Genomic DNA, 20277 nt, shown 5'->3' with positions numbered 1-20277 from the left:
CCTATGTTCGATTCCCACGCCATGCAGCATAACATTTGCAACGGTGGCAAATATACCCCTCATAGCGAGAGGTGTATGAATACATGGAGCTAAATATTAGAGCATTTCAGGGTCCAGATCATTGTAAGTATTGGCTTCCTCTGGCAAACAAAATTTTTAATATCATCGCGAAACTAGCCGATCCGTGAAGTGCTTTAAAGCGCATTAGTGTTGAGCTTTTGTAGAGGAGCTGCCTAATGAAAAGGCACCTGAACACATTTTGGGAGTCATTTCTTTCGATAGTTATGTAGCCAAGAAGACATTTTAGTTGGTCACCATAAGATTTTTAGAGCTGCCCAAGAAGAAAGTTTCTATGGCACTAAACCAGGGACACGCTTCTTTGCAAAGACAGTACAGAGAGGGCGCCCACTGAGTTGTTTTTGCATTTGCTCCTCTCTCTCTCACTTATAGTGTAATGAAAACAACGATGCACAAAATAATATGTGTGACTGTAGTATTTGTGCCATGAATCGATGCTAGAGTACTGCTTTGTGCATAGCTGAATGAAAACAAACAATAAACATCATGTGGTTGTTGTTTTCTTCACTCATGCATACACCCATACTAAAACATTGATGGAAATTCTTGGGCGACGCTGCTCTAAACAGAGCCACATGGAGTAGCTTCGAAGAGCATTTCAAACTATCTTCGACCAGCCCTTAAACTGCCAACAGCTTTAACTTTTATGAGGAACGACCAGGAAGCATCCGAGGTAGACCATCCTCGTAATTGATTTAAGTTTGAGCGAAAGACAAGGATGATCAAAGTTTGGATTAATGACCTGTTTAGTTGGTCACTGTAGGAATTTTTAGAGATTTTGCAAAAAAAAAACATTATGTCGCAAGAAATAGAACACCTTCAATGGTCTTCTATAACAAGAAGACCTTGCACAATTGTTCTATAGAAAAACGGAGATTTTCTGTGGACTCAATAATAAAGATTTTCTATAAACAGAAGATTTTCTAAATGTTTCTATGAACAAAATACCTTTTATGAACAGGAGACATTCTGAGGGTCTTCTTTGAATAGAAGAGCATCTAAAGATGTTCCAAGGACTGAAAACATTCTAAGGGACTTCTTTAGGCAGAAGACCTTTAAAGACGTTCTAAGGACAGAAGACTTTTTTAAGATCTTATTTGGGCAAGTGACATTCACGTTGTGATAGATGGAAGACAGGCATCAAGCGTGTTGGATGTACCATCGTTCCGAGGTGCAAACATAGACTCGGACCACTACCTTGTTTCAGCAAAGGTACGTGCCAGATTAAACGTAGCAAACAAAGTGCAAACAGACACAACACGGAAGTTGGACATCGGTAAGCTGCAATCACAACAGATAGTCACAGCATATTCCACTCAACTGGCCCAATTGCTTAATCAAAGCACTCCTCGTCCCGATAACATAATAGGACAATGGCAAAACATTGCCCACTCCATGCAAACAGCCGCAAAATCAGTACTTGCATACAATAGACCTCCACTAAAGAATCCATGGTATGACCAGGAGTGTCGTGCTGCTACAGAAGAGAAAAAAGCGGCATGTAGAGCTACTTTACAATCAGTAGCAACGCGTAGCGAACGAGAGAGGTACCGGGAGAAAAGGAGAGAGGAGAAACGTCTTTTCCGCAGGAAAAAGAGAGTGATGGAAAAACGGGAGTGTGAACAAATCGAGATGTACAGGAGACAGTATGAAGTCCGAAAATTCTACCAAAGAGTGAAACATCAAACTGACTAACATCCTCCTGTAGAGACCAGCAAGGTAATCTGGTAACTGATACAGACAGTGTGCTAAGGATATGGAAAGAGCAATTTTCCAAACTGTTGGTATCCAATAGTAGCAAAGTCGACGAAGATACCACAGATCCAATCCAGAAGATGGTATTGAATGTATACCACCCAGCCAAGATGAGGTAAAGACAGCAATAAACCGGCTGAAGAATAATAAGGCAGCAGAATCTGATGGCCTACCAGCCGAGCTGTTTAAAACCGGAGGCGACATGCTGATAAGGTGTATGCATCAGCTGGTTAGCTCCATTTGGCAGGAAGAAAGCGTACCCGACGATTGGAACCTGAGCATCCTGTGTCCCGTCCACAAGAAAGGAGATAAGACTTTATCCTATAGGGGCATAAGTCTTCTCCCTATCGCCTACAAGATAGTGTCAGGGATATTGTGCAAACGACTAAAGCCAATGGTCAACGAAATAATTGGGCCATACAAATGCGGCTTTAGACCTGGCCATTGACCAGATATTTACCCTGCAGCAAATCCTGGAGAAGACCCAAGAGATGCAAATCGACACCTACCACCTTTTTGTCGATTATAAAGCAGCCTTCGACAGCCCGCTACGTTCAAATGTATTCCAAGCCATGTCTGAATTTGGTATCCCCGCAAAGCTCATTCGGCTTTGTAAAATGACTCTAACTGATACAAAATCTTCAATTAAATTAGGAAAGAACCTCTCCGAAGAGTTTTGTACCAAAAGAGGTTTCAGGCAAGGATACAATCTTTCGTGTGATCTTTTCAACATCCTGCTAGAAAAGGTTATCCGAGAGACAAACGTCAAAAGAAGTGGCACAATCTACACCAATAGCCACATGTTACTTGCTTATGCTATTGATATAGACATCATGGGCGATCAGTAAAAGAAGTAACCGACACCTTTATGAAGTTCGAAGGAGAATCTGCTAAAGTGGGTCTGGCGGTAAACGACGAGAAGACCAAGTTGATGGTGTCGACGTGCCATGCGTCCATTGAGATCGGACCAACTGCTGAAGTTGGTTCCTATAATTTTGAGGTAGTAAAAGACTTTGTATACCTCGGCACCACCGTAAACACAACAAACGACATCAGTTGTGAAATAAAAAGAAGAATTGTATTGTCCAACATATGCTATTTGGTTTGCCTAACAGTTCCTTCAAAACGCCTTTTTTGGACAGAAGACCTGCTTAAGTTATTCTATGGACGAAGACCCTCTAAAAGTCTACTATGGGTAGAAGAGCTTCTAAAACTTTTCTATGGACAGGAGACCTTCCAAAGGTCTTCTATGGACAGAGTACCTTTTAAAGTTCATTATTATATGGATATAAGAACTTTTAAAGGGTTCCTTTTACCTTCTAAAGGTCTTCTAAGGACATAAACACATTAAAATGTCTTGTTTTTTTAGAAGACCTTCCTTGGATAGGAGACCTCTCAAAGGTCTTACTTAGATTAAAAACCTTTTAAGGGCCTTCTAAAGACAGAAGACCTTCTAAAGGTCTTCTATGGACATTTGTGCGTAGAGGATATCCTATAAGTCTTCTGTGGACAGAAGACCTTCTAAAGTTTTTCTATGTTCAGTAATCCTCCTAAATGGCTTCTTCAGGGAGAAGATATTGTATAGGTCTTCTATAGACAGAGAAGACCTTCTAACAGTCTTATACGGGCAGAAGACCTTCTAAAGGTATTTTTGAAGAGAAGAATTTCTTAAGACTTCTAAGAACCGAATATCTTTAAAGTGGAGAGAAGACTTCCTAAAGGTCTTCTTTGGACAGACCTTTTAAAGACCTGCTAAAGATCTTCTAAGGACTCAGGATCTTCTAAAGATTTTCTAAGGACAGAAGACATTTCAAGGATTTTTTTCTTTCATTCTGTGGACAGAAGATCTTCTATGCAGAAATAGCCTCCTAAAGTTCTTCTTTTAACAGAACAGAAACATTTTAAAGGTCGTCCTAGGCAGAAAACCTTCTAGGGGTCTTCTGCAGACTTAAGATCTTCTTAATGTCTTAAAAGGACATAAAGCCTGTTAAAAGTCTTCTTAAGACAGAAGACCTCCTAAAGTCCTCTAAAGGCTGAAGACTTTCTAACGGGGTTCTATGGACCAAAGACCTTTTAAAGATCTTCTAAGAATAGAAGATCTGCTAAAGGTATTCTCCCAAAGTTCTAAGGACAGAAGATTTTCTAAAGGCAGACGACGTTCTAAAGGTCTTGTAGGGATCGAAAACCTTCGAATGGTCTTCTTTGGGCAGAGTATCTTCGAAAGGTCTTCTATGGACACATGACCTTCTAAAGGTGCTCCTAAAGTTCTTCTTTGAAAGATCTCCTAAAGTTCTTCTTTGAAAATAAGGCCTTCTAAAGGCCTTTTTTGGACAACAGAGCTGCTAAAGTTCTTCTTTAGATAGAAGACCTTCTAACAGTTTTTGTAAGGACCGAGGATCTGCCAAAGATTTTCTTTGGAAGGACAGAAGACCCCCTAAAGGCCTTATATGGACAGAAAGCTTCCAATAAATTTTTTTTTGAACAGAAGATCTCCTAAAGCAATTTTTTGAAGAGAAGACCCCCTGAAGGTCTTCAAAGGACAGAAAGTTTTTTAAATGTCTATAGACAGAAAACCTTCTTAAAATCTTCAATAGACAGTAGACCTTCTAAAGGTATTGTATGAACTTGGAGACTTGTAGTGATCGAAAACCTTCGAATGGTCTTCTTTGGTCAAAGTATCTTCGAAAGATCTTCTATGGACACATGACCTTCTAAGGGTGCTCCTAAAGTTCTTCATTGAAAGGTCTCCTAAAGTTCTTCTTTGAAAATAAGGCCTTATAAAGGTCTTCTTTGGACAACAGAGCTTCAAAAGTTCTTCTTTGGATAGAAGACCTTCTAAAGGTTTTCTAAGGACAGAGGACCTTCCAAAGATTTTCTTTGGAAAGATGACCTTCAAAAGGAGAGAATACCTCTATGGGCCGAAAGCCTCCTATAAATCTTTTTTTGAACAGAAGATCTCATAAAGTTAGGAGAAGAGTTGAAGAGTTAAAGTTGAAGAGAAGACCTTCTAAAGGTCTTCTAAGGACAGAACGTTTTTTTTAAAGTCGTCTATAGACTGAAAACCTTCTTAAAATCTTCAATAGACAGTAGACCTTCTAAATGTTTTATATGAACAGCAGACTTGTTAGTTGTCTTCTATGGACAGAAGTCTTATCGAAGGTATTCCGAGAAGACTTTCGAAGAAAAGTTTTCCTTCTTCTATAGACAGAATACCTTATAAAAGCCTCATGTCTACACAGTCCTGCAAAACACTTCCTATTATCAACTTAGTTTATGGAGCCTTAGATAAGAGCTTGTAATGATTACTGTGCGAAAGAATTATTTTCGTATCTTATGGCATCTCACAATGTCATATGTAAATAACTACAATTCCGACTTTGAACCATTCGTAACTTAATGTTAATGAATGAAATGAGGGTGGTCTCTTATCTAGAGGTACCAAACATAATGGAAAGCTAAATACTTCAGTATCACAATATGCAATTGTAAAGACAGGGAAATGATTTTAATGTTTTTTGAAGGGTGTTATTTAAACAAAAACCAAATTGTCTCTCTCACTGCATGTGCACAGATACATATGTATGTGTTAGACCAAGCTAGCTATCCTCTTTAACATTTTTTCTCCTTTGGAGTTTAATTTACAAGTCACAATTTGAATTGCAAATTTTGTGAGACTGGCAAAAAAACTTTACTCATATGCTTTGTGGCAGGTTCTTCATATTCATTATGCCTCTGCTATTATAGGGGGTAACACGACTTACTTCCGAAAAAATCCCCATTAACAACAAACAACGAAAAAATGGAAATTGCCTCAATTCAAGAGGCAATTATAAAAACAGGGTCATAAATAACATTGTGAAAATACATACATGGGAGAAATTTTGTAGCCTGCATGTACCTAAAAGAGAAGGCATTCGGTAGAAACTCTAACTTAAACACTAATCTCAATTATCAGCTTACACAGGGGTGGGTTAGCAGGGAGTTTCTTGCCTTGTATGTCAGCACTTGTTAAAGGAATATTTCACAACTAATGGAAGGCCTTAAAAAGTACCTCAAATTTGCCTTTGCTAAGTGGTCATGCTTAGCTGTTATCACACATGTTTCTAGTTATATATGTATTGTAGTTTTTTTTTGTTAGACTAATTTATGCCTTATTTTATATTTTACATACCTCATACTCTTCCGTACATCCTGTGGCTGAGGTGCTCGTGGCCGATGTTTACAAACAACCACAATACCCGCCACAATAATTGATGTCACAATAACCGCTCCAATAGCCACAACTGCCGCCAATAGTAATAGTGTTGATTGTTTTTCGGGACCACCACCAATACTGGCTCCAGCACCACTTGCTGCCACGCCAACATTACCGCTGACATGATGCGTTGTTTCGGCAGGTGTTGGATCCTCCGAGAGTATGGATTCATCTGAAATACAAAAACAAACAAAGCGAAAAAAAACATCAACAACACAGGTCATAAAATAAAATCACAAAAAATGCAATAAATTTAAATGGCAGAATTTATTTGTTTTACTATGTAGAGCAGAAGTGTTTTTTCAACTCAAATGGGACGTATGAGTGATTTCGTTTTGGGGATCAACCACATAAATTATACGTCACAATGTAAAATATTCAGAGAAAAAACAACACGGTAATGGAGGTTATACTCATATGAATGAATGAATGTACAAAAGAAATACCGATTACATATAGAATTATATGTGGGAATAAAGATTTATTTCCATGCCCATTTATTGCAATCAGATTTGAAAATATTTATGTAACACCTGCGGAGCCATAATATCACCTAGTGAAAAGTAATAGCAGATGGTATTAAAATAAATAGCGGAGGTAGGTGGGAGAGGTTTTTTGGATTAGATAAAAAAAAAAAAAAACAAATAACATGCTCATGATGGGTAAAATGTTATTATGCAAAGAAGTTGAGTTCTTGGATAAAAAAGGACAAGGACGAACAAAAGGGAAAAATATCTACTAAGGGCTCTCTATAAATATGTGACATTCAAAATCCAGAAAAATGCTTCTTTAAAATATTTCTTCTTTATTCTATAAAATTGGACATTATGTGAAAATATCTTTTAAAAAATCTTCCGCAAATAAAATTCTGAACTGTGCTCTGAAACTGAATACTTTGACACAAGCAGTGACCTAAGGGCTAACCCCGGGAAAACTCAGATGGTACTGTTCCCTACGAATATATTTATCGTAGACTGGAAATATCCCTATAAAATCACATAGCTGTTATCTTAGACCCAAGAATTTACATCAGCATAATTAGACCACTACTTACATATGGTGGTCAACAGTGGAGAAGACAACAACACAGAAAACAAGTAAGAACGGCTTTAAATTCGGCCGGGCCGTATTTGAATTAATATGGATTCGTTCCTTTCGTTTATGAAGAAGACTTTATACCAAATTTCAGCAATTTTGGTAAAACAATGCCGCTAACCTTCAAAATAGCGAAATTTGGGAGGTACCGTTCTATATTAAAACGTCGATCTATATCGACAAATTTCTGGCGTAAAGTTTTACGACTCAAAGAAGACCAAATTTCTGATATTTCAGTAAGACAGCGTGGTTAAAATCTAAAAAAATACCGTAAATCAAGAGGCACGTTTCTACGGTGGATATAGGAAGACGTGGACCTATACTGATAATTCTTTTCTGGAACATTTTATGACCCCATAAAAGACTAAATAACAAATTTCAGTCATTTCGGTGGAATAGTGACGTCACATCCTTCACAATTACGAAAATCTGGAGGTAGCGTTCTACGGGGGCTATATCGAAACGTGGACCTATACCGACCAAATTCAGTCAGAAAGGGTTTTACTTCCAACTTAGACTAAATACCAAATCTCAGTCAATTCGGTGGGTTATTGTGGCCACAACCTTCAAAATATCGAAAATCGGGAGGTGCTGTGCTATGGGGGCTACATGAAGGCGTGGACCTACACCGACAAATTTCATATGAAAATTTGTATACCTCAAATGAGGACTAAATACCAAATTTCGGACGATTAGTGAGGCCACAACCATCAAATTACCGCAAATCGGGAGGTACCGTTCTTTGGGGGCTATATGAAGGCGTGGTCCCATACTAACAAATTTCTGGGGGGGCATTTTATACCCCCAACGAACGCTAAGTACCAAATTTCAGGCATTTCGGTGCGATAATGAAGCTACAACCTTTAAATTACCGAAAATCGGGTGGTACCGTTCTATGGGGGCTGTATTAAGGCGTAGACCAGTATCAAACAATTTCTGGAGGAAAGTTTTATACCTCCAACGAAGACTAAATACAAAATTTCAGCTATTTCAATGGGGTATTGGGGCCATAACCTTCAAAATACCGAAAATCTGGAGGTTCCGTTCTATGGGGGCTATATAAAGGCGTGGACATATACGAACAAATTTAAAAAGGAAAGTTGAATACCCCTTACGAAGACTAAATACTAAATTTCACCTATTTCAATGGATTATTGTAAAGGGGAAAGTTGAATACACCCAACGGAGACTAAATACCAAATTTCAGTCATTTCAATGGATTATTGTGGCCATAACCTTCAAAATACCGAACATCGGGTGGTATCGTTATATGGGGACTATATCAAAACGAGGACCGATGTAGCCCATTTGCAATACCAGACATCCTAAGAGTAATAGAAACTTCTATACCAAATTACAAAGCTCTATTTTAAAAATTGCGAGCTGTATCTTGATTTCAAAAGGCGGACGGACGGTCGGACAGTCGGACATGGTATATCGACTTAGAATTTTACCCTGATCAAGAATATATATACTTTATATGGCTCCGATGAATATTTCGATGTGTTACAAACGGAATGACAAATTTAATTGTACCCTCCATATTATGGTGGAGGGTATAAAAAGTATGCATATTTTTCCTGCCGAAGCCCTCAATGATGCATTTTATTCCAATTGATATACATGGACGACTTTAAGAGGAATTGTGGAGTAGGCTCGGGTGTCCTTTCGAAAAAAAAACATATCGATATAAACAAAGCTACATGAGAATTACATTCTTTGTCAGGCCGAGATATTGACCATAAAGGAAGCTTAGTAAGAATTTTTATCGACACCACTGACGAGTTATGGCACCAAGGTGAACACGGACGGCCATTAAGATGAATTGTGGTATAGTCTCGATATGTAGAAAGATACCTGAGGATTGCATTCTTTGTGAGACGGAGATACTGTCTATAAAACTCAATAGGAATTTTGTCGAAAGTCACGCGGTGCTTTGACTAGAGTAGTTCTTTCATGGATCCCAAAAAGCAAACGAACTAGTAGGAGCAGGATCCGCCTCTAACTATTGGTATCCAAGCTGAGTGCATCAATCTACCACATAACGACCACTGACACAGTTGCGTAAACTGAGGAACCCGCGGTACGATTATGAGTTTCATTCTCCTAACTTCCTCCTGCTCTGTAATTGAATAGCTCAAGAGGTCTTATGTCGGTAGTAAACGTTGAGAGATCTGTAGTGGAATTCTGTAATTCATTTTTCGAGTTACCGACAAATATCTCTAAAATTTAAATGCTTATAATTTCGGTATGTTAACAACCAAAGCAAAGCTCCGATAGCAACAGTGCTGTCAGCTTTTATTGATACTTTTCATTCACAATTTTTCGGTAAATCAAAAAATGAGTTACAGAATTCCACTACTGCTGTCTATGGAAGATATTAAGAGGTCCGTCTTACTAAGACCTCAATAACTTCTGGCTACAGGATATCTCAATTGGGCTTCTGTTGCCTATAAAATACAATACGAGGTCTCCAAAGATGTCTAGAGACGACCTCAAGATTCACCACAAGTACATCACAGTGTCCTCTTTTGCCTACAGGAGACCTCTCAGGGCTCTCTGTTGTGTATAGAAGACCTCAGGAGATCTTCTGCCCATAGAATACCTCAGGATTTTTTCTTTGGCCTATAGAAGGTTTAAAGAGGGGTTCGGTTGTCTTTAGAAGAAATTAAGAGTTCTTCTGAAGACCATTATAAGTGTTCTGTTTTCTGTAGAAGACCCCAGGAAGTCTTCTTCTTTCTAATGACGGCCTCAACAGGCTTTTTATGTAAAGAAGTCCCACTTTAGATCTTCTGTAATCGATAGAGTATCCTATAAGTTCTTCTGATGTCTATAGAAGATCTCTTCAGGTCTTTTTTCTGTTGAAGACCTTAACAAGTATTCTGCGGTCTATTGACGACTTCAGGATGTTTTCTATAGAAGACTTCAAAAGACTTTATGTTGCCCTTAAAGATTTGAAGAGGTCTTCTGTGGTCTTTAGAAGAAATGAAGAGTTCTTCTGCTGTCCATTGAAGACCACAATAGGACCTCCGTTGCCTATAGAAGACCAATTGAGATCTTCTGATTTCTTTAAGAGACCAATAGAGGTCTTCTGTTTTCTTCAGAAGACCCCAGAACGACCCCAACAGGCTTTTGTCTAGAGAAGTCACACTTGAGGTTTTCTGTAGTCGACAGAAGACCTTAAGATATATTTTTTCTATAGAAGACGTCAATTGGTCTTCTGTAGTCTTTAAAAGGCATCAACAGGTCTTCTGTAGTTCAAAGGTGATATCCAGAGGTCAGACCGCAGATTGCAAGAGGTCTGCTGTTTTTTAGAGAAGACATCGAGAGATAATTGTCTTTAGAAGATTTCAAGACGCCTTCTGTTGACTATAAAATACCTCAAGAGGTCTTCTGTGGTCTGTAGAACCCCTAAGGATGTTTTCTATAGAAGATTTTAAAAGGGTTTCTGTTGTCTATAGAAGACTTGAAGAGGTCTTCTGTTGTCTTTAGAAGGAATTAAGAGTTCTTCCGCTGTCCATAGAAGACCTCCATAGGTTGCCTATAGAAAATGGATAGAGGTCTTCTGTTTTCTTAAGAAGACTTCAGAACACACTCTTTTTTTCTAGAGAAGTCCCACTTGAGGACTTCTGTAGTCGACATAAGACTTTAAGAGGTGTTTTTTCTGTAGTCTTTAAAAGACAGGTCTTCTATAGTTGTAAGGTGACCACCAGAGGTCTTCTGTTGCCTACAGATGAACCTAAAAGGTCTGCTATTGTCTCAAAAGGTCTTCTGTTGCATATAGAAGACCCCGAGATGTTTTCTTTGTGCACAGAGGACATCAATAGGTATTCTGTTGCCAATAGACCTCTGCAACTGACGTCAGGAGGTATTCTGTATTTAATAGGAGGCCCTACGAAGTATAGAAAAATAATTCTGCTGTCTTTAGATCAAGCATGGTCACATTTGGCACGGCGGTGCCGATGATTTTCGGCAATTTACACGCACACGACCCGAACGCACAGAAAGAGCGTACAAAAGAGAACAAATGTTTTGATTTGTTATTGTTTTATAGCTTGCGTGAATACAAACTTACAAACACACTCTTATAAGTTGCCAATATTTTGACTACATTCACATTTTCTCTAGATTACCTCATGAGGTCTCCGAAGATGTCCAGAAGATTTATCTTAGAATATCTGCGAAAAAATTTAAAAGCTTATTATAAGTAAATACTTCCTTAGGGTTCTAAAGTTTTTAATAGAAAACTTAACGAAAATTTAGAAGGCAAAGGTTGGACCACTGTTTGTCACTACTTGTCGTGCCCAACAGTCATTTTAGCTGATCACAGTAGAATTTTTAAAGCTTTTGGACTATTATGTCTGAAAACCCCGAATTTGGCCACGAATAGCTTTATATCGCTGTAAACAGAGCCAAGAAGAGTGTCTTCGTAAGCTTTCCTTAAACTGGACTTGCGAACATTTTAAACTTTTGTGAGAGAAGTAACCGAAGTTGTTGGTTGATTCGAACTTGATGTACGTTAGGAAGAAATTTTACGATGGGAAAAGTTTCGGGTAAATGCGTAAGCTATCGTGCTCTTCAGTCAATTTAGTGGGCACAGGCAGTGTTTGTGGAGATTATGAACCATTATTGCAGGAAGTGTGGATTTGCACCCGAAAAATATATCCACGTATAAGGGGTGGGGATCACAATATGCTGCTACAAATTTCAAAACGATCCGAGATATTTGAAATGGAATGAAATATTACCATGTGCAAAGTATGGACCAAATAGGATACCCCTTCCAGAGTTATCGTGTGCACAAAATTAAACGAAATTTTTTGAACTGTTTTGGGGGAGGTTCCGGAAAGAGAGAACCAATATGGCCCACATTCGATTTTGATCTCAGTTTTAATAAGAAATTAAGAGGATCAAATGTTGAACAATTTCACTTAAGCCGTTTCGAGAGTTAGAGTATGATCCTGGCAGCCAGACAAACCGACAGACCGACGGACAGGGCTAAATCGACTCCAAAGTGTCCGAAACGGCGCATGAGGCACATTTTACCATGTTAGCCTAAAGGTTGAAGGTATAAAAATGGCATATAAAATGTTTTCTCCAACAAGGAATTTTTATAGGTTCTTAAGATTCTAAAATGTCTCACCTAAGAACAGAAGACTTGCAAAAAACACCTTAAAATAGAATACTTCTCAAAGAACTTATCATAAAATAATACTTTTTCACGTTTCTAAAGTTTCTAATCGAAAAATTACGACATGAATGTCTCTAAGAGGAAGACAAAACTTCTTAGTAAGCTTATATGGTTATTCGATGGAGTCGGCCTCATTGTTGAGGTGGTTACGATTTTACTGAGCCCCATTTCAAAGGGTATTCGACGATTTTCCTATGACAGTTTCTACTGAATCCGAGAACATCTTATAGATATTTTATATGATGAAATCCTTGTGTAGATAGAAGTCCTCTAGAAACTAGAAGACCTCACAAAGATCAAAGATCTATACTCTCTTCTTTCGATTTTTATTATGCATTTGTATTAATTTTTATAATCTAAGGGTAGATGTTGTGCCTTCGGCAGCGCCGACTTTATTGGCGCTACATGAAGATCATCAAAGTGAAAATTGTAGATCTTCGATTAAATCACAACTTTCCCTTGTGTGATCTTTATATAGCACCAATAAAATCAGAGCTGGCGAAGACACACTAGTGTCGAAGCTGCCCCATGTTGCACGTATCAACGTATAGCAGGTGTTATTAATTGGGAAAATATCCCTTATAGTAAATCAAATAAGAGGTATGCCACCGAACATTAAATACAGTTACTTTTACTCATTATCCGCTTAGAGCATTATAACCTCTGCGGTATTATAACCTCTCCTATTATACGTAACGCAAATGTGATATTTAATTGAGTTAATAACCAAAAAGCTTGTTATCAGCAACCATAATATTGTTACATCGAAAAAACAGGAAACTTCCTCCATTTTTAAGATTATATCCACACCATAACACTTGGAAATTTATGGTAAATTTAAATAACATTTTAACCTTTTTCACATATTTTGTTCAGAGGTCCTGTAATTCATGCAAGGATGTACCGGCAACAACTAATCTTCTAAATTATAGGACTTCCGTAGCAAATAAGTGAAAAAGTCAACGGAAGTTATTTGCTACTGCTTTGCAAACACATACATCCTTGAAGAAAAGCGTTATTCTGGTATGAGTGTGTGTTTGTGGACTTTGTGCATGTGTGTTATTACAGTTGAAGACAGCGTCTACTTTCATAGCTTATAGTAATTGCTGGGTAGAAGGATGATTTCATTACGGCTGGTAGTTGTGTAAGGCTATTTGGACAATAACCACCCTACATTGGAAGAAGATTTATTCATAAGTAGAACATAATACGGAAATGTAATATTACATTTTGTTTTTTGCAAATATTTTGTAATGCCTCAGGTGAAGGAATTTTTTCTCTTCTACCTCCTGTCTGGTGATATTATGTTTGTTTTAGCTTCAATTCTCAGTCTTAAATGGGGGGCGTAATTCATATTATACTTTTCTATTTCATTTTGAGACAAAACTCCTCAGTTTTTTTCAATTGCCAGTCATTCTCTACTCTCATCCTGGATCAAGATTTTTTTATTTTATTTTCTTCCATTTGTTACCAGTTCTGGTAAAAGTGCAAAGTGTTTTTTTTTTTGTTGCTCCTGTTTAAGGCGGTCTGCCTTGTTTTTCCATTGAGGCGTAAATTGTTTGATATTACTTCCGTGTTCTATGAATTATGTCTTTTGTACGATGATAATAAGCTTTTGGCGTTTTTTTTTTGCAAAGTCTTTTTCGCAAAATGTGTTTTTTTGCATTTGTTTTATATCGTCCTCCTCTCATCAAATAATGGGTGTGTAACAAATGGCTAATTGAAAAAGGCAACACAATGATGAAAAGCCAAAAGCATAAGTTGTAGTGGTTCTTATACACACATGCATACATGTGTGTACAACAACATAAATATCCACCATATGTCTTTTAATACCCTACTAATGTGATGTAAATAAATCGTTTGTTTAACAAATGTTCTATTTTCGCAATTCACTGAAAGGGGGGCGTTAATATTAAAATCATGACCTCGGAGAATATGAATTGTGGTAAATATTTAAGTCACGTATTGGTATTTGTTTTTAATATAAATAAATGAAATGACCTGCAGAAGTTGGAGGGGAACGATTTGATACGTAGGAGTAAAGGGGGAGAAATCTGTGTCTTAGAAGTCTTAACAGAACAAGTCAAAAATAATCAGTCGTCTTTGTTTCAGTCTGTGACACAAGCAAATAAAGAAAACCCAGTATGGATCGATTTATACTTGAATAGGTGTGACTCTGTTCTTAAGCATATAATCCGATATAGTCCATCTTCTTGTTGTTGTTGTAACAGTGTTTGTTATTATGTTTGTATGTTCGTTCTTCTGTTCAATCTGGCTCTGGGCCTATCTCCAGTTCCAGGAAATTAGCTGCTTCGATGGGATGTAACCACAGATCCACTGGAGTTAGATGAGTAGGTTTGACTTGTCAGTTGAAAAGGTGTTTTGTGTCGTGCGGGCCCATACCGCATACTGGGCAAATGTCTTGCACGGCGCGATCGATTTCCGCCCAATAAGAATTTAGGCGACTGCAATATCCCGATCGTAGTTGAGCCAAAACTACTCTAGTTTGTCGTGGCAGCTGACGCTCCTCAGTTGCAATAGATTGGGGATGTATTTCGAGGACTTTATTCACACTATATTTGCTTATGGCCGTAGCAACTGCATCCGTGTGAACACTATTGCTTGATATGCCTGTTTATTTAGGGGTTTTCTCCTATATTGTTGGACCTCCGTCTCTAGAGCATGAATATCCTTCTTGATAAGCCCGAATGTGTCGGCCTAGCCAGCAGATGGTGATTGGGATGGCTCTCACGGTAACACCCAAGCAAGAACTGCAACGAAAGCATCTCATTGTGTTGCTTTACTGGAAGAATCTTTGCCTCCTCATGTAGATGGTCTACTGAAGACTTGAGGAGGCAACCTGTTGCTGTTCTCAAGTCGGCATTCTGGCAAGTTTGAATCTTTTTCCAATTCGTATCACATAATACCGGGGACCAAACTGGCGCCGCATAGCTTACCACAGACCGACCTATCGTGTTATATGTGGTCAACAAAGTTTCTTTATCTGCACCCCAAGTGCTGCCGTCTAGGGACATAAGAACCTTGTTCCTACTTTTCAGTTTATCGCAGATAGCTGTGGCGTGCACGCAAGACGTGAAAGTAGTGTCGAATGTGACCCCTAAAATTTTGGGGCAGTTTGTGGTCGGAATTCTGCTACCGTCGACCACGACAGATTGGCTGCTAATTTTGTGGCGGAAATCTGCATATTCCTCGAATGGAAAAATATGGTAAGATAAGATAAGTTGTTCAGTCTCTCACAGATGTCATCGGGATAGGTACCTGACGCCAGGATCGTGCAATCATCCGCATATGTTACGATCTCGATGTCGTCTGGAGGGGGCGGAATACAGGATAGGTAGAGGTTAAACAGTTCCGGAGATATCACCCTACCTTGGGAAACTCCCTGTTTCACTCTACGGGGTTTTGGACTTCTTGTCCCTGAATTCCACGTATGACTGGCGTCCACACATATAATTGACTATCCAACGTTTCAAGCTTGGCCGGAGGGTTGTCCGCTCAATGTCCTCAAACAGCGTGGAGTGCCTGACTGTATCAAAGGCTTTTAATAAGTCAAGTGCCACCATCACTGTTCTATCGTACGGCCGTCTCTGGTTGAGTCTATGACAAATATGTGTGGTAATGGCGTGCAGCGCAGTTGTCGTGCTGTGCTGCTTATGGAATCAATGCCGATGATCGGCAACTTGATAGCTATTTCTGATACTGGGGAGGACTAAGGCCTCAAGGGTCTTTGCTACGGGCGACAAACGCGAAATCGGCCTGTACGATTCACTTTTGCTGGCACCTTGCCCATTTTCCAGACTTCGGGAACAATGAGTGTGGATAGCGACAAGTTGAGAACTTTAGTGAGATACTCCACTCCCGGCTTATCCTGCTGCTTCGGCATTACCATGGAGATTCCATCAGGGCCAAAGCTTTGGATGGATAGTCCATTTTCGAATTGCACGTATTTTTGGAAGAACGATTACGATGTGCGAAGATTGTGTCTAAGACTCCCTTTAAAAGCCATAGCAGGCGACTGTATAGCTTTAGGGTAATTATCTCAAAACAGTATGGAATTACCCCGATACAATTTTTACAGTCGCTCGCGAATCGCGACCACGAAAAGTAGTTTCGCTAAAAATTTGCAAAATATACTCGAACAGCCCTTAAACTGCACCTAAGCAAAAATGTTGAACCGATGATGATTTCCAGTGTAGACCATTTTGGAAGTTGATGTATGTAAGTGTGGAGGAAATTTTACAATGTGCAAAGTTACGGCCAAATCGGATACTTCATTTGTAAGTTGTCGTGCTCGTCAGTCATTTGAGTAGATGCCGGCAGGATTATTTGAAGCTTTCGGGACATTATCTTAGGAAGTATGGACTTGCCCCCGAAAAATGTACCCTTTTAAAAGGGACTGCGAGCACAACATACTCGACGATCCGAGAGTTGTTTATAAACTGCACTTGTGGAGTGAACCGATATATGTATTTCATATTCGAACCTCATCTTCATATGTGTGGAAGAAATATTAAGACGTGCAAAGTTTGGATCACATCGGGTTCCCTCTTTGAGAGTTATCGTGCGCACCATTTTAGCGAAAAAATAATTGAAATTTTGTGGGGGATACCCTAAGCAGTGAACCGATAAGATCCATCTAAGTTTGAATTAAATATTACGAAATCCAAAATTTGAATCCGTTCGAGAGTTATTGTGCGCTCCGGCCAGCTAAACAGACGGACATGGCTAAAGCGACTCCAAATTGTCTACAACGGATTTCGTCCAAACATATATGGGGTCGAAAACAATTATTTCGATGAGGCACATTTTCATCGTATCAAAGTGGATATGGCCTCATTAGCCTAATGGCAGAGGTTATAAAAAGGGTGGCATCTCTATTATAACAGAAATCAATTTTCTACTGCTGCAGGCTCACTCCACTATCTGAAAGAGATATTTGTGACTAGAACAGAAATAGATTAAGTTGCCAAAAATATCAGAGTACATTAATTTATCATCGGATGTCACGCTGAATGTCCGGTGGCGACTAACAGGACCGAAAAGATAATATTCTCGACGGTGGCAAAAGTATCCATCTGTTTAATATAGGCGAGATTTACTGAATATATACATGGCTGATATGGGTGTTTAAGGTAGCTGGTAGGTCACACCACGGGGAGGTCAATGTTCAGTTGAGATGAAGGAGGGACCAACACCTGTGTTTTGCCATAATACTGTCCGTAATATCTTGGTAAAACCCAGGTCTTGGTCCAGCAAGGTAATCTAGTACCTGATACAGAAAGTGTGCTTAGGATACGACGAAGCTACTGCAAATCCAATCTCAGAAGATGATATTGAAAGTATACCGTCCGGCCAAGTTGTGGTAAAGACAGCAATAAACCGGCTGAAAAAAAAACTAAGGTTGCAGGAGCCGATGGATTATCAGCCGAGCTGTTCAACACAGGAGGCGATTGGACAGAATTTGCGTGTTTGTTGCACCAAATACCTTAAATTGGGCGAAAATATATATGGGAGCTATATCCAAATCTGAACCGATTTCATTATAATTTGGCAAACATATTTCTAAACCGAATCCTGTCTCACGTTTCAAATTTCATCGAAATTGAACAGAAATTGGGTGTTTGTTGGACCAAATACCTCAAATCGGGTGAATAAATATATGGGAGCTATATCCAAATCTGAACCGATTTCAAAATAACTTGGCAAACTTATTTCCAGTCCGAATTCCGCCACATATTCCAAATATCATCATAATTGGACAGAATTTTCGTGTTTGGTCCATCAATTACTCGAAATCGGGCGCACATATATATGAGAGCTATATCTATATATGAACCGATATCGACCAAATTTTTTTTGCCTCAAAAACCTGTCATCGGCCCCATCGTGGATTGGTGTAAATGACATGCTTTGGATTCAGAAATGAATAGCATCTTTTGGGGTCCACACTCATGTCAAATTCATCGATGAAGATGGTAAAAAGATGGCATGCCAGGTCACTTGCACCCATGATTGAATGGCATCTTTGGCATCAAACATTTTGCTGGGTACTCACCCTACGAGGGCTGTACGATAACTGTGTGGCCTAGGCAATACTGCGTGTTACCAGGAGCCATTTGACTTTTTTTGGAAAGTCAAACAGCATTTAGCCTAAACGTACTTAGGACAGTTTGACATACGGACATGTTCCTCAACTTTCGACGTGGCTTATTGCGGCAAGAGTGCATCGATCAAATTAAATCTTTGTATTTCGATAAAGGACCATCCTATAGCTCAATAAAAAACTGGTTCAAAGATTTCAATCGTGGCCGAAACCAAGCCATGCAAGATCGCCATGTTATATACCGTAAGATAGAGGTATACATATATGATATTATATGAACACCTAGCCGCAAAAATGGGATTTTGTCGTTAGACCCGGCACAATTTGGCAATCGTTCAAAAAAGGTTTGATTTGCTTTAAACGACGTTTATAAGAACGCCACAGACGATAAATCTTGGATCTATGCGTATGAGCTCGAAACAAAACTGCAATCGACCGTGTGGGTCTTCGAAAGACAAGTCAAATTCAAGGAAACTTGTTCATGGAAGAAGCACTTCCAAGCAAAGGATCGCCGGTTTCTTCAGCAAAACTGACCATGTTGCGACTGTACGGCTTGAGCAACGCAGGACGGTTAATTTTGATTGATACACTATAATTTGTTTGCCTGAAGTCTCCTGACAAATTCGAAAAATGAACTGGAAAAACGAATTATTGTGCACCATGGCAATGCGAGCTCTTACACGTCGATTGAAACCAGCGCCTTTTGACCGTACAAACCGTGGAATTGATGGGTTATCCATGGTGACTTGGCATCCAACTACTTCATTTGATTCTCGCACATCAAGAAAAAGGCCTGTTTAATGATTTTCGTCGCCAGAAGATGCTGTAAAAGCGTTCATACCCATGTTTTTGAGGTGTCTCAATCGGAGTGGAAAAAGTGTTTCGACAATTAGTTTGAGCGCATAAAAAAGTGTATAAATCATGCTGGAGGCTACTTAAGAAAACAATAAAACTATTTTTTGGTGGTGAATATTCGCGTTTTCATTTTTAGGTTAGAAAGTTATCGTGCACTCCGCGTAATGTAGGGTTCCGTTTCCTGGGTACTTGCGGAAGCAGGTAAGGCAGAGCAGAGTGGCAGTGTGTTTGAGAGAAAAACCCTTCGAAAGATGTACGGCTAATATGCGTTGACGTGGAATATCTAAGTCGTATGATGTAAACAATGGATGGAGTAAACAAGAGGAAGACGAGATCGAAAAACACGATATTCCAAATTGGAAAAGTATTGGACAAATAGAGAGGAATGGAAATCTTTTCTTATTTCGATTTATAGGATAAATGTTCTGAAGAGGGCCAACTATGTAACTATGAAGCTCCTCGGAGGCCGACAAAATGTGAGTATTTGTGGGCTACTACGTGGTCCAAGGATGTGGTATCCGATGGAATTGCAATTTTCGAATTTCGAAAAAAGCTGAGTAGTGCTGAATTGTGTTAGGTTTGTGCCGATATTTTTTCGAAATTTGAAAAAATTGCTGAGGCGTTCGACAAAAGATTTTTTTTTCTAAAAAATGTTGACATAATTGCAATTTTCGAATTTCGAAAAAATTGATGTTGTGCTGAATGTGTGTATAGTTAGAGATAATGAAAACATTTTAACGGCACAAGTTGTGCAATCGAGTAGAGTCCAGCACAAATTTTGTTTTTCGAAATCCGAAAATTGCAATTCTGTCATGTATTCGAAAATATCGGTTTTTTTGCAAATGGTACGAGATTTTTTTCGTAATTCGAAAATTGTGTAAAATGTAAAATGTAAATGTAAAATTCTGTAAAATTTTTTTC

General features: G+C 38.8%; 1 protein-coding gene across 10 annotated transcripts in view; it reads right to left on the bottom strand.

Moving 5' to 3' along the window:
* The window catches only part of side (motor axon guidance molcule sidestep), a 704399-nt gene that overhangs the window by 57958 nt on the left and 626164 nt on the right, over positions 1–20277 (bottom strand). For all 10 annotated transcript variants that reach the window (XM_073961267.1, XM_073961269.1, XM_073961268.1 and 7 more), the window contains exon 16: positions 6005–6260. In XM_073961267.1, the coding sequence (XP_073817368.1) occupies positions 6005–6260 (256 nt within the window). The remainder of the gene's footprint in view (positions 1–6004; positions 6261–20277) is intronic.

This window comes from Musca autumnalis, unplaced genomic scaffold (genome assembly GCF_047663935.1).
Source record: "Musca autumnalis isolate F117 unplaced genomic scaffold, ASM4766393v1 scaffold_1, whole genome shotgun sequence".
In the NCBI taxonomy this organism is placed as follows: domain Eukaryota; kingdom Metazoa; phylum Arthropoda; class Insecta; order Diptera; family Muscidae; genus Musca; species Musca autumnalis.
Note: the sequence above shows the minus strand (reverse complement) of the source record. Positions and strands in the feature narration are given on the sequence as shown.